Consider the following 12,676-nt stretch of genomic DNA (forward strand, 5'->3'; position numbering starts at 1 on the left):
ATGCTTTGTTGCATAGGTAAGTACTAGACAAGTTTAACCTGTAAGTTAAGCAACAGGAATAGCTGTACACTTCAGACAGCCAAAATCTAACCAGAACAATAGTTGCCTAAAATGCATAAGAACCCAGTTACTTGTTACCAACAGCAGAGACCGCAATATCAGAGCTCATTTTCAAGTTATATATCTCTATATACATATCAACTTCACACCATGATTATATTACTACCCCCTTCTTTCCAAGAGATAGTTTCTGAGGAAGTCAAGTGAGGAAGATGCCTATGATCAAATAATCTGCCAAAAATACCTAACTCTGTATGCATTTATTGGTAATACTAAGAGAACACAGATGGAAACAAAGAACTGAAAGGAGTTTTCTCAAGGAAAAGAAAAAACAACAAATCAACAACACACACACACACAAAACCCAACCAAAACACAAACACCACAAGCTTAATTGCTGTTATTACAAGCTATATGATCTCTCATTTTTAAATATACTAAGTTCTGCCTGTATTACTCTCATTTGAAAGCTGCATTATAGCTTTGCTTTTTTATAATTCATTTATCATATCCAATCTACAGCTTGTCCAGTTAATTCCCATTTGTTCTTGTGCCAGCACTGTCTTTCAGGTTAAAGTTATTTTTCCTCCTTATTTTTCACTTTCTGACATTCTCTTGGAATACAATCAAATGTATGCAGTAGTTCAATGAGTACTTCAAGTATAATTAGCAAACATAATCAAAAGAGAAGTCTCAGATCATCAGCATCGCTGTCTTCTGCAGACGAACTCTGAACAGAATCAGTGAACTGACTAGCAGAAAACCATCCTACCAAAACAAAGCTTATTTTTTCATCACCTCAGTTCCCCATTTCAGTTCACCACAGAACTGCTTCTCCTTTGTAGCAGTGGAAAGGTGGCAGAGAGAAAAAGGGTAGATTACTCACGTACTCACTGAAGTCACATTTATCTGACTACAGCCTCAAAACTGACTTAATTAGCCTACCTAGCCTCTTCTAAGTCATCCTCCTTCTCTAAAACAGACTGTCCAAGGACTATCACTTTTATTTCTGGAAGTGGCAGAGATCATCTGAACCCATCTTTATAGAAGTTGGATCAGAACATTTATACAATGATAAACATATCATATAAACATAACATATCATTACTACTTCTCTGAAAGGGTGATCAGGCACTGGAATGGGCTGCCCAGAGAGGTGGTGGAGTCACCAACCCTGGTGGTGTTCAAAGAGCATTTGGATGTTGTGTTGGAGGGACATGGTTTAGCGAGAACCATTGGTGAAGGGCAAATGGTTGGACTGGACGATCCTGTGGGTCTTTTCCAACCTTAGTGATTCTATGATTCTATATTAATACATTATCATTATGTTACAGGAAAACATATTTTGCCCTCTTTCCTCCAAATCACTCAATTTTTGTGGCTTATCTTGGATCACAGGCAGTTTTTTTTCCCCTCTTCCAGGAGGTCCTCCAATGTTAATTCCTAAGCATACATCATTATTATTCACTCCTATTACATGACTTCATCATGCATCCCATTTCCCATTTAGGACTAGAGGGAATGGCTTCAAGCTGCACCAGGGGAGGTTCAGGCTGGAAGTTAGGAAATACTACTTCTCTGAAAGGGTGGTCAGGCACTGGAATGGGCTGCCCAGAGAGGTGGTGGAGTCACCGAGCCCGGTTGTGTTAAAAGAGCGTTTGGATGTTGTGTTGAGGGACATGGTTTAGAGAGAACCATTGGTGAAGGGCGGATGGTTGGACTGGATGATCCTGTGGGTCTTTTCCAACCTTAGCAATTCAGTGATTCCACCATCGCAGTATTCATTGTTATCCAGTCATTGCATAACATCCCAGTTCTCCTTTGTACCAATGATACCCCAAGTTTGGCAATGAGTGTTAGATTTGACTGCGTACATGCTGCCACAGCCACTCACAACACCCCAAGTCAGTCTTGAGAAACACCACTTGCATGCATCTCTCAGATCAGCAGTTCCCCTTCTGTCAAAAATCTGCTGTTGCTTTATCTTCTTCATACTGATCCTTACCCGAGTTCTAGCTCTTGTACTAATTCTCCAGCATCTCCAACTTCAAAAAAAGATAAATTTTGTTGTACTGTGAGACACATTATCAAATTCAAAGCAGATTAGAGCTACTTTTACAGAGAAATTAAATCAACCATTAATTCTTATAAAAGATGCAGGTCAGTCAGGCACGAGCTATCTTTAGCAAATCCACATAGGCCTCACTCTACTTATTTTCATATTGTTAATTAAATTCTTTCCTTCACAAATTCTCTAGAGCCTTGCATGCTACTGATGAAGCTCATTAGGCTGTGGCTGTGCATCTCCCTGCCTGTAGTTCTTTTTGGATACATTCTATGTATTTCAGTAACAAATCCGTTTAGTCAGAGGTAAAAACACGTTTAGAAGTCTTGTTCTGAGGGCTCCAGTTTTATGGATGAATTCTTCCTAAAATTCTGAAACAAGCTATCTGAATTCTTTAATCAAGCCAATGGAACCTATGTCTTTGCCTCCCTTTATTTTCAGGCTTGATATAATTACTTTCACTGAAAAAGATGACAAAGGATTTGTTTAAAATAATCTGCATATGATTCAAATAAATAAGCCTTACCGACTCTCCGGTTCTTTTTATATTAATGTGTATGAAGACTACTGTAGTTGGCTGTCCTTTACAAAGTCAGGCTGTTTGTGGCTCTAAAAAAATGTATTTATATTCCCATAGCTCTTACTCCCATGAAGCTGCTACTTCTCCCAAACTACCTTCCTCTGCACATTCTCTAATTAATGTCTTAAGATAGTAAAAAAGAAAACTTGAAGTTCTTCCCACCCATTCTTGACAACACTTGAAAAATCACTTCTAAAACCATATTACTGGCATCAAGGTAAAATTCAGTATTATTTATAGTTTTTGGTTTGCTACTGCATCCAACCTGCATAATATTACAAGTAGTATAAACTCAGATATAGTGAAAGCCACATCCACTTTTGTCTCCAACCTATGTTTTTTCTAAGTGGCCAACAAGGGCAAGGGCACCTTTATAGGTGTTCTTCTTCCTAAGACACTCAGTGGATGTTCATCTCTTAGCAGTATTTGGCAAGAAAGCAACTTGCTAAATATTGCAAACCTTGCAACCCAAGGTGATCTAATTACATCAAGAAACTGATCCCATGAACAGATGCTGGATGCCTTGAGAAGAAAGGATGCATTATAAAATCATGCAGATAGATCTCTTGTCAAAACGGATTTAAGAGCACATACAATGAATGACCACTCCTAAGCTTTAGCCTCTGTGGTATGGCAATTCATTTTACATGTTAACATCCTGAGCTTGTTTAATTTCCTTAAGTATTAACAAATATTAACTTAACTCTTTGATACCTTATACAAATGTGATGTTCACACCAGGACAAATTCTCAGATATCAACTACAACATAAAATAATGCTTTCAGAATGTTTGTAAAGACAGAAAGTTCCATGGAAAAGACTGGTCTGCCTTCTCTCGCTTTCTAAAGAACTTCCAGAAATGCTGAAGCACACTGCTGTAGCAGTGCTCCCTTAACTGGATTGCTTCAGTTCTCCAGCAACCAAAGTATATTGGATCACTTCAAAAAACACCTTTAAAGAAACATAAATAAGTTCTACTGAGTAGCCAGCCCCACTGGGACACTGAAATGGGATCTTTCAGGCTTAGGTAAGGAGAGAAAAGGAAGGAGGAGGAAATGGAAATTTAAAAAATTAACATATATTAAAAAATAGATTAAATTTAACATTCCTTAATGTAAATTATAAGCTCAAAATGCTAAATTTGGGTTTGATCATTAAAACTACACTGACTGCCACTCCATAAACTATCTGCTTAAAGAAAGGCTGCTAGTCCTGCAGACTCACTGCAGGTTGAGCCCAACATTACAGCTGTCTGCTGTGATAACAGAACAGTGATGTTTGGAGATGAGCTGGGTAACAAAATCTGAATCCTAAGGTTTTCTTTCACTTTAGGGATGGAAAGACCAAGCATTCAAAGTTACCCTGGAGCTTCTCAACGTTTAAAAACAAACTAGCAATCATGTGATGAGAAGTTATTCATCATTTGAAAACTATTTGCTTTCCTGAGCACAGCACTGCCTTCCAAAGCAGAGAACACAATTTCCTCATGTTTCTAGATACTGCCCAGTCACAGAACGTGCAATGACTGCAGAAGTTTAAATGCCAGATGTATTTCTTGATGTAAGACTTGAAAAAAGAGAGTTTGAATACCAGTCATTTTATTGGATCAAATGCAATTTTATATAAGCAGTCTCAAAAAAATCCTTCCTGCAACAGCCTCGCCAAGATTAAGTTAGACAGCAAAGGAGGAAACGCAACGGGAGCCACAAAATACCTACAAAACACAGGACACAGAGGGCCTTGGAGACGCACCGAGCGCTGGTGGTGCACGGCTGTCGGGCGGCCCGTCCCCTCCAGGCAGCCCCACGAGGAACCACCCCTGCCCGGCCCAGGGCACCCCACAGCCCGCACCGGCGGGGGCTCGCAGGAAGGGGCTCGCAGCCGGCCCTAGCCCGCAGCAGGCAGCGCCAGCCCGGAAACCAGAGGCACGCTCCCGGGGCCCAGCACCCGTACCCCTCACCTGGCAGCCCTTCTTGTGGTGAAAGCCCACCACCACGATGTGCAACACCGGGCCCCGGGGAGGGGCGGCCGGCGGCGCACCCCGCTTCTCCATGGAGCCCGGCGACGGCCGCTCCGGAGGATACCGCCCAGGCCGAGCTCTCGCTCCGCCTCCTGGTGCCGAAGGCCGAAGGGACGGACCCCAGCCGACTGCGCTTCCGCAGCGCCCGGCGGGAGGAGGCGGGGCAGAGCCGCCCTCTTTCCCCTGGCCCTGCCCCCAGCCGCGTTGTGTCCCGGCCTACTCCGCCCTCGGCTGCTCGCCAGGCGCTAGGCGGGCGTGGGCGGCGCTGCTAGTTGGGGAGCGGCTCCGCGAGCCCGCGTGGTCGCCTCGGCGAGGAGGCCCACATGGAAAAGCGTTTGGTTTTATTAAAATTTAAAGATATTTTATTAAAATTTCATAGTACCGCTCGGAGCCGGAGCAGCCCACCCTTCTGCTGCTAGGGCTGCTGCTGGCAGAGGCGGGAGAGCTCTTCTCTTTTAACTTTCCTCAGAGCCCCGTAGCAGTGCAGAGAGCTGCATCTCCAGCCTGCCTCGTCTCGGGTGAAGGCCGTGCAGGCTCACGGCAGGCCAAGGCGCAGCCCGATCTGGTGTTAATCCACGCAGGTCAGGCTGGTTGCTGAACGTCAATCAGCAAAACTGAGTTTGTGCTGCTTCTGCTCACACTCTTCTGCTGTTAAATGCTTATTACATTATCCCAAGAGAGATGGTTCAAAGGCTCATCTGAGAGCAAGTACAAATTTAGAGTGAGAGGCAAAAATGAACGATCTTCATCTGCCTGCCCCCTGATCACGCTCCCTCATTAACCTTGATGATTTGGTTCAGTTTGTTTAAACCAACAGCACTTAGCAGAGATTGTGCTCATCCTCACTAAGATCCTCTGTGGAAATCAGAGGATGATGGCCTTTCTGAAAAGAACCATAAAAGAACAGTGCTCGGAGAAAATCTCATTGCTAACACAATACCCAGAGGCTCAAATTATAACAATAAAGCATGTAATTATGTATTGTTCTTCAGTTTCAACAGAAGCTCCATTATATATATACTTTAGGGAGCAAAAGATAAGCTACAGGGAACAATCCAGCACTGGCAAGTGAATGATTTCTTATTGGTTTTATTCTGCAACTTACAGTCATGATATTTAGTATAATTTAAAAAAAATAAAAATAAAGGCAAAAAACCCCCCAACCCTACCATTATCTCTTGCAGAATTGAGATAAACCAAGAGAAGACGAATGGGAGTACTTAAAACGCATCCTCAGTTCATTAAATAAAGGGCAGACTAGCACTGCTCTCAGAGGTACGGGTTTTGCATTCCAGAGGCATCTCCATGATACTGCTGAATAATGGTGGCTTATTGCTTCTCTGAATAGATGATTAGATTTTTTTCACTGCTTGAAATTTTCTTTCTCACTCTAAGGCAATAAAAATGTTAAATGTTGGACTGAACAATATGAGCCTGTTCCAGGAAAACGGATTGACAGCATCCTTCTTCACAGCTGACACGGTTGTTTTTATGAAAAGGGAAGGAAGGGTAGAGCTGCAATCAAACAGAAGCTCTTAGAAAAAAAATTCCTACTGGAATTTTCTTTCTCAATGTATATCTAATATACATTCAGAATATACATAGATATAAAAACTCAGCCATATACCAGAGTTGCTCTAAAAGTAATGCCTCCTGTTTTATTATGTTGGCCCATGACGTCAGAGGTGGATGTTGGTGGTATGGCAGTAGGGGTTGAACCTTCCTGCCAGTATTCCATTATATTTTGTTGCCGTGTGACAGATGGCAGCAGAGGGGCAGTCTGACACAGCAGCATCTGACATGGAAGTGTATCTGAAACAAAGGTGTGGACTGAATTCCTCCATGTGGAGAAAATGGCACCCTTTGGCAGCTGGGACTGTTCAGCCTGGAGAAGAGAAGGCTCTGGGGAGATCTCATAGTGGCCTGTCAATATTGAAAGGGGGGCTATAAGAAAGATGGGGACAGTCTCTTTAGCAGGGGCCCGTTGTGAGAGGACAAGGGAAAATGGTTTCAAGCTTAAAGAGGAGAGATTTAGAATGGATACAAGGAAATTTTTTTTTACGGTGAAGGCAGCAAAGCACTGGACAGGTTGACCAGAGAGGTGGTGGATGCCCCTCATCTCTGGAGGCATTCAAGATGAGGCTGGATGGAACTGAACAACCTGAGCTAGCTGTAGGTGTCCCTGTTCATTGCAGGGGGGTTGGACTGGATAGCCCTAATGGCTCCTTCCAACTCAATCAGTTCTGTGATTCTATGGTTCTGTGTCAGCACAGTAGAGCAGAGGGTGGTCCATTTCAACACTGGCAACAGTGACCGTGGTTCACTGCCTAGCACAAGGATCGGCGCTACCACGCAGGCAGCCTGGCGAAAAGCACAGCTTCGCAGAATATTGCTCGCGAAGAACAAAGTTGAGCACAGCCCGCTGAGACCACAGCCCACGGGGAGCGGCGGCGGCGGGAGAACGAGGGCTCTGCCGGCCGCTACTCAGGGCTGCGTCCCGCCCGCCCCAGCCTCTACTTCCGCGGGAGGCGGCAGCGATTGGGCAGGTCTGGCGGCAATATGGCGGCCAACGCGAGCACCAACCCCTCGCAGCTCCTGCCGCTCGGTGGGCAGCGCTGTCGCCGGGTTCTCGCGTGGGCTCGGGCGGAGAGGGAGGAGGGCTGCGAGCGGGGTGGGAGAGGCCGTAACAGGGGCTAAATCGGGATCTATAAGTGAGAAACAAAATTAGTTCCCCCCTCCCCGTGGTGAGGAAATACGTGCTCCGGGCGTAGCGTTGCTGTGAGGAAACAGCCGTTGCTCCCGGTCGGTCGGAGGTGATGGGAGCTGGGGGGTCGTAGCGTGGCTCGGCCCCCTCCGAGGGTACGACCCCTCTGGGTCGATTGGTTTCCTGCAGATACACTAATGCAGCTTTTCTTGTTGTTTTTGAATCTACAGAGCTTGTGGACAAATGTATAGGTTCTCGCATCCACATCGTGATGAAGAGTGATAAAGAAATTGTTGGAACGCTACTAGGGTTTGATGACTTTGTCAGTATCCTTTGGTGGATGTTATCTGCGGCCGTTAACTTCATGGGGAGACTCAGTTCATTTATTGTTAAGTATATTAAGCTGTTTGGTATCAGTTTTGTGTTTGTTTGTGGTTTTTGTTTGTTTGTTTTTTGACAGCTAAAATCCAAGTTTAGTGTAAAATGGAAATAAATTGCCCATCTCTATTCTGTCCTTATGAGGCCCCATCTGGAGTACTGCATCCAGGCCTGTGGTCCCCAGCACAGGAAAGATGCAGAGCTTTTGGAGCAGGTCCAGAGGAGGACCAGTACCTCTCCTATGAAGAAAGGCTGAGGGAGCTGGGCTTCTTTAGCCTAGAGAAGAGAAGGCTCCGGGGAGATCTCGTTGTGGCCTTCCAGTGCTTGAAGAGAGCTTATAAGCAGGAGAGACTTTTTACGTGATCTGATAGTGATGGGATAAAGGGGGATGGCTCTAAACTAAAGAGAGGAGATTTAGATTAGATGTTAGGAGGAATTTTTTTTTTTTTTTCTCACTGAGAGGATGGTAAGGCACTGACAACAGGCTGCCCAGAGAAGCTGTGGATGCTTCTGTTCCTGAAGGTGTATAAGGCCAGGCTGGATGGGCCCCATGGCAGGCTGATCTAGTGGGTGGCAGCCTACCCACAGCAGGGGGTTGGTCTTTATTTGGAACTGGGTGGGCTTTAAGGTCCCTTCCAACCTAGGTCATTCTATGAAAATAAATCCGGGCCTTATTTTCCTTGAAACTGAACTTGCAGATATGGTGTTAGAAGACGTTACAGAATTGTAAGTATTCTTTTGCCTCTCACTGCTATTTAAACTTGGGTTTCCTGAGAAAGAATGTGGTATAATATTACATATTAATATATATATGATATATATATGTAATATATTGTGCAATCAGAAATACTTATAAACTGCTCAGTTTATATCCTGGACCTAAACTACACAGGATGATCTGTTCAGACAACCATGTCATAGAGTAGTTTTGCATGATTTATTTCAGTGAATGCTCAGAACCAAGTTCCTAACTTGTAACCTTAGTTTTGCATGGGTTCTGTGTTGAACCTTCCAGTTGTTTGTTTTTTACATTTCCACAGTGTCTAGTTAAAGATTTCATAAGTTGTCAGACTAAAGGATTAAATATTTTTTACTTCATCATGCAGTGTTGCTATTTGAAACCTATTTTGAGTATCAGTGTTATTGAAGAAATTGCCAAGTTTTATAGGGCAAATCTGTGTTTTTATGTGCTGAACAGAAAAGTACAACAAATCTATTTAGTTGCCTGCCTAGGGGGTCAGTGTATCAAGATGATGCTGCAGTGTTATTTCCAGTAAATGCCATCTTAATATGTGGATTTGCATCAGTGCTGTAATCAAAACTGTAATCATTGTTGATGGTTGTGTTCATATTTTTTTTCTAATATTGCTTCAGTGAGATCACGCCTGAAGGCAGAAGAATCACAAAACTAGACCAGATTTTGCTAAATGGAAATAACATAACAATGGTAAGTCATCACTGTAAAAGGTCTGCTTGTGTTTCTTTTCTTTACCTGTAAATCTGTGATTGAATTCAACTACTTGAGCTACTTAACTAGTTTCCAAGGCAAATGTATTTATGAATGATGCTGGGAAAGTGATCTTACTGCTACATTTCATATATTTTACAGTTTAAAATGCATGAAAAGAGGAGCATGAGCATGACCATAATTTTATTTTGGTAACTGCTTTTTTGGTTTTAATAAGGTGTGTGAGGGAGTCTTTGGAAGAGTCTGGTTGGTGGAGTGGCTTTTAACTCATGAGTGTCTGTGTTAGTCTATGGGGTGGGATACGTCTGCATTTCATCCATTATGTATAGATGTGTTTGCAGCAGCTTGGATGCTTATAAGCTTGTTAAGTTACGTGGCTATTATTAATCATTATCATGCGATGCCCAGTGCTTTGGAAAAAAATAATAAGGTGGTGCTTTGTTGGACTATAACAAATCAGAAGCACGTTTTGTTTATTACTTGCTGATGTGTATAGATCAGTACTAAAACAATAATATTGCAGTTATGCATCACTAAGTGAATTCTGCAGCTTCTTAGATGCTTTACCACAAAAGCAGACTCGTAGTACTTCATTACTTCATTTGCTTACCTGCACAGATGGCTGCAAAATCTGGACTTCCTGCATAAGGAATGATTTTTGTGGCAAGAGAAGGGGAAGGCTGACTTGAGTCGGCCTGCTCTGTGTGAATGGGGAATAATCTCCATATTGCTATCTCACCCTTCTGAGTAAAAGCTATTCTGACTTAATTTCAAAACCTTTCCTTGCTTTGGTTATTGTTCTGCATCTTTAATGCACTGTGCATGTTCTGGCTTCTTTCGTGGGTAAAATAGTTATCATCCAGTTGATCTGGTGGCATAGTGCCCTTGAAGCAGGAGTTAGTGATCTTTAAAGTACACATATTCAGCAAAACCCAACCATGCTTCTGTATTGGGGATCTTGTGCCTCTTTTAAGGGTACGTCTTAGTATGTCAAGAAAACCATGCCGTAAAATTACTGAACCTGTCTCAAAAGCACCCCAGGTCTTTGTATTTTGGAAGCGTGCTGCTCATTATTAAGAAAATACAAGTAAAATGATTTTTGATCTTTTTTTTCGCTTTACCTTTGTTTAACTTTTTCCTTCGGTATTTCCTTTTATATTTACTCTTCAGTTCTTTACTTTATTCACAGGAGAATACTATGCTGGCTTGTTTCCTACTGTCTATAGAAAGGTTCAGTCTTCTTATATATACACGTATAGGGGCTTTGCTTATCACTAAAAGTCGGAAAGAGCAGAACAACTTCTCAGCATAACAATGGTCTGGACAAGAATCAGCAATTGAAGAAATGCTTCTTGAAAGGAGGCATATTCTTTGTCCTTTTAAAAACAAACTGTAGAGTTTCAAGGTGGAATCATCACCTAGGAATGAATAACGAGGACAAAAAATATGCTATATGTTACTTAGGAACGCCTTTGTGCATATCGTTAAGCATTCCTTGTATTTTGGAGTTTCTCTTTGACATGCATTCCTCTTTCAGTGACTGATTTCCTTTTTTGCGAAGATAATAATGAATCAAAAAACTCCTTTTGTGGTCTACTGTGAAGTCTCTATCTGCTAAAATGTTTTAAAGGAAGAACTGTCATGTATGAATTGGAATAACTCAAATCCATGGTGCTAACACAAAATTATGTTATTCTTTTGCAGCTGGTTCCTGGAGGAGAAGGACCTGAAGTATAAGTTGATACAGATGTCATCTATGAAGACATGTTCTATATCATCTAAATAGAGCCTTGGGGGTCTGGGTGGTTTTTTTTGGTTGTTTGTTTATTTACACACTTGCAGTTGACATTTGATAAAAAGCAAAGATTTCCTGTTCAGGAAAGGTGCATTGCTAATGCTGACTTTGTAAGTTGAAATCATGACTTTTTTGTAAAGACATACTAATTTGCTCAGAATAAAGGCTTTTGTTAAGTATTGTATTTTGTTATTTAAGTGCATGAGTTTGTAAGAACTGTTTTTCTATTCCATCAACGAGTTTAAAACCGTGTTTCAGTTACTGTCAGCTTTCTGGTTTATTGCATTCATTTATGACCCAATCCTATATAAAATACGAGCATATTTCTTAAATGGAATACAGACAACACAAAGCTGGATCCTTTGTTTAAACTCTGCTTCATGCTGTTGCACCAGAAACCATGTGGAAGAGTACTGTAGGATTCTGGAAACGCTTGCCAAGTGAATGGATCTATTTGATGCTCAGCAGCCTTTGGTTCTGCTGTGTGAGTTTCAGCCCTCTTGGCCACCTTTTGTTTGGTATATACACTTTCTTACAGTAAAGGTACTAATTATATTTGACATACCTGGCCTGAGCAGGCAGGCCAAACCTTAGTCCATGTTTTGCAGTAAAAGGCTGGTAAAACTTCTCAATTCATGTCAGTGATTATTTCTTCTTTACCACTAAGTGGTGCTGTGTGTATAGGTCCTTTTGCTTTGCTTTATCTGACAAAAGAGCTGTCTTCTGTTAGTTGGGTTTCAGATTGACATACGTTGAGAACTTGCTTTAGCCTTTTCAGAGAAAAGAGGCTCTCCCTTCTCCACGGAACATGCTGTATTAAGACCTAATTCTTCTGGATATCTGGATATCATCTGCAGTTGTCATCGTTGAACCTAAGCATTACATTACACTCTATACCATTGGCTCCCTGAATAGTTTTTAATTTTCAGCTTTTTTTAAAATGTCAACTAAAATACTTAAAAAAACCAACACTTTTATTAAAACATCTATTTGTTTGAATCCTCATTTCCTGGAGATGAGTCTTTTCAACAGAGCACTTAAAAGATTACTAGCCAGTGTAGTACTTCTTTTTTTGTTCTTTTAGAGAAGATTCTATGTGTATTTTAGTGTATGGATTCTAGTCAGTATTTTGAAAACATTATTGAAGAGTAGTTTTTTGTTGGGAGGGAAAAAGCAAATATTGGCTTAAAAGCAACCTTTCAAAGGGAAAGGTAAACTTGTTTCTTTCAGGAGTTTTATTCAAGGAGCACAGATATTTTATGCTGTCAGGATTTTGTTTTTTGGGGAATTAAAAAAAATATTGTGTTGCTTTGCTTCCTTATTCTGTTGTCATTTACTCCCTTCAGAGGAAGTGCTAAGAATGCTGTCTCAGGAGGACGTTTTCCTTCATGACTTGCAGAGGTCACTCTGGAGACGCTTTCTTTGCTTCTAAATGCTGTTAACAATTTATAAGATGGAAAGAACTATGAGCTGAAAATTTGAAAGTGTTCTGGAGTGGACTGATTTGCATGGTGTTCAATAGTCCCATAGTCTGTTGCTTTGAAAGTACAAGCAAGGTTTTTTTCCTGCTGATTTCATGAAGTTTTTTCTCTCTTTCTCTATTTA

At 41.7% G+C, this 12,676-nt stretch overlaps 2 protein-coding genes across 4 annotated transcripts in view; one reads left to right on the top strand and one right to left on the bottom strand.

Moving 5' to 3' along the window:
- AVL9 (AVL9 cell migration associated) overlaps positions 1-4,823 on the bottom strand; it is a 35,934-nt gene extending 31,111 nt beyond the window's left edge. Inside the window, exon 1 of the mRNA XM_418848.8 lies at positions 4,667-4,823. Coding sequence (XP_418848.3) covers positions 4,667-4,759 — 93 coding nt within the window. The 5' untranslated portion in view covers positions 4,760-4,823. The remainder of the gene's footprint in view (positions 1-4,666) is intronic.
- A 2,443-nt stretch (positions 4,824-7,266) lies between these two features.
- LSM5 (LSM5 homolog, U6 small nuclear RNA and mRNA degradation associated) lies at positions 7,267-12,068 on the top strand. Of its 3 annotated transcripts, none has more exons than NM_001302171.2 (5): positions 7,267-7,528; positions 7,661-7,756; positions 8,507-8,534; positions 9,183-9,255; positions 10,981-12,068. In NM_001302171.2, the coding sequence occupies exons 2-5, from the start codon at positions 7,702-7,704 to the stop codon at positions 11,011-11,013; spliced, it is 189 nt and encodes a 62-aa protein (NP_001289100.1). In that variant the 5' UTR covers positions 7,267-7,528; positions 7,661-7,701; the 3' UTR covers positions 11,014-12,068. The 3 variants fall into 3 exon arrangements, with proteins under 3 accessions (NP_001289100.1, NP_001289099.1, XP_040539082.1); NM_001302170.2 differs by having other exon boundaries at positions 7,267-7,331; XM_040683148.2 differs by having other exon boundaries at positions 7,267-7,331; positions 8,498-8,534; positions 10,981-11,700.
- The last annotated feature ends 608 nt before the right edge of the window (positions 12,069-12,676 follow it).

Source organism: Gallus gallus, chromosome 2, assembly GCF_016699485.2.
Source record: "Gallus gallus isolate bGalGal1 chromosome 2, bGalGal1.mat.broiler.GRCg7b, whole genome shotgun sequence".
Taxonomy (NCBI): domain Eukaryota; kingdom Metazoa; phylum Chordata; class Aves; order Galliformes; family Phasianidae; genus Gallus; species Gallus gallus.